The sequence below is a fragment of the Dendrobium catenatum genome, unplaced genomic scaffold, assembly GCF_001605985.2.
Source record: "Dendrobium catenatum unplaced genomic scaffold, ASM160598v2 original_scaffold_30971, whole genome shotgun sequence".
NCBI classification, from domain to species: Eukaryota; Viridiplantae; Streptophyta; class Magnoliopsida; order Asparagales; family Orchidaceae; genus Dendrobium; species Dendrobium catenatum.
The window spans coordinates 1-2,100 of NW_021349429.1; the positions used below are offsets into that span (position 1 = coordinate 1).

Here is a 2,100-nt window from a genome sequence, read left to right on the forward strand (position 1 = left end):
CGCCGGAAAATTCCGCCGGTAATAAGTGATTTTCCTGAGTGCATGAAGCCCGCCAGGATTTTGGCGTAGGATGCGTTGAGGAGGATGGCCTTCTCCAACCTCCAGATTTGTGCTTCAACCGATGCTCATCTCTAAGTCATATCCGCATGAGTGAAAACTACCTTCAGGGCTCCATCCTGAGAGGCCTCTTTAGCCTTCCAAATCGTTCAGGTTGAGCTGCAAGATAATCCCTTCGCCGGCGGATTCCCCAACATCAGCAAATCCCGGATCTCGTCTAATCTTGGCCAGAGCATCCTCTCGAACAATCGCCTCTCTGGTCCTCTTCCTTCTTCTATCGGTAATTTCTTTGTTGTCCAGATGTTTTTAAAAGACCAACACCTCTTCTCCGGCAACATGCCGCCAGAGATCGACCGGCTACAACAACTTTCTAGCGGTAACATCTTTTCCGTTCATATTACTCGGGAGATCAACAAGTGTAGTTTCCTTACCTTCATAGACCTCAGCAGAAACAATCTGTCAAATGAGATCCCTGAGGAGATCACTGGAATGCAGATCTTGAACTATCTCAACCTCTCCAGGAACCAAATCGACAAAAGCATTCCGCAATCTATATCTTGGATGCAGAGTCTAACGACCGTGGATTTTCCTTACAATGATCTCTCTGGCCTCGCCCCAGGCACCGGTCAATTCAGCAACTTCAACGCCCTTATATTATGTAAAGCTGAGAGGATAGGTGAGTCCCAAAGCCTATGGACTTCAGTGGTGCCCATAAGGAATATTGAATTTATCTTGAATGTGGCAGAGGAGAATGGAGAGAGCAAATTAATTGCTTATGCTTATTCATCTATGATTGTTTGCTTGGGCAATAATGATAAAGTAGCTGCCTATGGTTCTGATATAAGCCTTCTAAATGGAGATGGCGGCAATGAAACCAAAATTATTATTCCCAGGTCAAAGGTACTCATGCCGGTAATGAATAAGTTTATACTAATGCATCAAAGACGCCAAGTTTTCGACCCAGGAGGATTGATCATAATCTTTCTCCCGATGACGAGCCTCGACGGAGTCGAGCTCTTTTGACGCAAGGGGAGAATGATGCGGAGCATTTTAGCTATAGTCTTCCTTAGGATTAGTATATTTAGTTTTATACTTGTTTCTAGATGATTCTCTTATTGGCTTATATATAGAAGGTTGTAGTAGGAAACAACATCAATGAATATTATCTCTCATTTTGAAGCTTAAGCTTTGTGTATTTGTGTGTTTATTCCCTGGATTGGGAAAACACTCAAGCTGTGTCCGTTTCCCTGTAGATCCACTGCATCAGTATTTGACCGATATCATTAATATCTAGAAAATGCTTATTGTTCATGCTCAACTGAATTATTAGCTTGAATTCAATTTTTTTAATAAGATCATTTATTTAATGATTTAAATACAAACATGATTTAGTTTGATTGTGGTTGACTCGATTGTAGCTTGATAATATTTATATATATGCGTATGTGTGCATATGTGCATGTGCGTGTGCATATGTGCATGTGCATGTGTATGTATGTGTGAGTTTATGTATTATTGTATGAGTTTATATTTGTATATCTGCATAAATATAGAGATTGTGAACACGCATGTTCATGTTCCTATATTTATAAATAAATACATAAATGTGTGATACATTCATATTCCCTAATTTATATAAGGCTTTCAAGAAAGTTTTATGTTCACAATAATTTATGTTTAGCTTTAATAGGTAAATGAGCTAAATACAAATAAAAGCATTATTTCATTTTCTTAGCAAGCCAACCTCAATACTTGTTAGACTAGCTCAAGTTTTGCTCATTTGTACCCCAATTTTTGGGATCTCTCCCTTATCAAGCTCAAGCTAGGCTAGTTTGTACCCCAATTTTTGTGATCTCTCCCTTATCAAGCTCACCATTGTCAACATCTTCTCCCATGCATCAAATCTTACGATAGAGTGGATTTGACGGCATGGTAGAATGTTTTTAAAAATTTATTTTGAGATGCCAATGGAAAAGTTGAGACTAAACTTTGCACATACACATGGAGCCTTGCATGTGGATGCTAAGGAAAATTCCTATCATG

General features: G+C 39.2%; 1 protein-coding gene across 1 annotated transcript; it reads left to right on the forward strand.

The window, feature by feature from the left end:
• Window positions 1–210: 210 nt before the first annotated feature.
• Window positions 211–969, forward strand: LOC110094493 (leucine-rich repeat receptor-like serine/threonine-protein kinase BAM2; the record flags this gene model as incomplete). Its single annotated transcript, XM_020819744.1, has 1 exon — window positions 211–969. A coding segment is annotated over one exon (759 nt), but the record flags the coding sequence as incomplete, so codon positions are not given.
• Window positions 970–2,100: the final 1,131 nt, after the last annotated feature.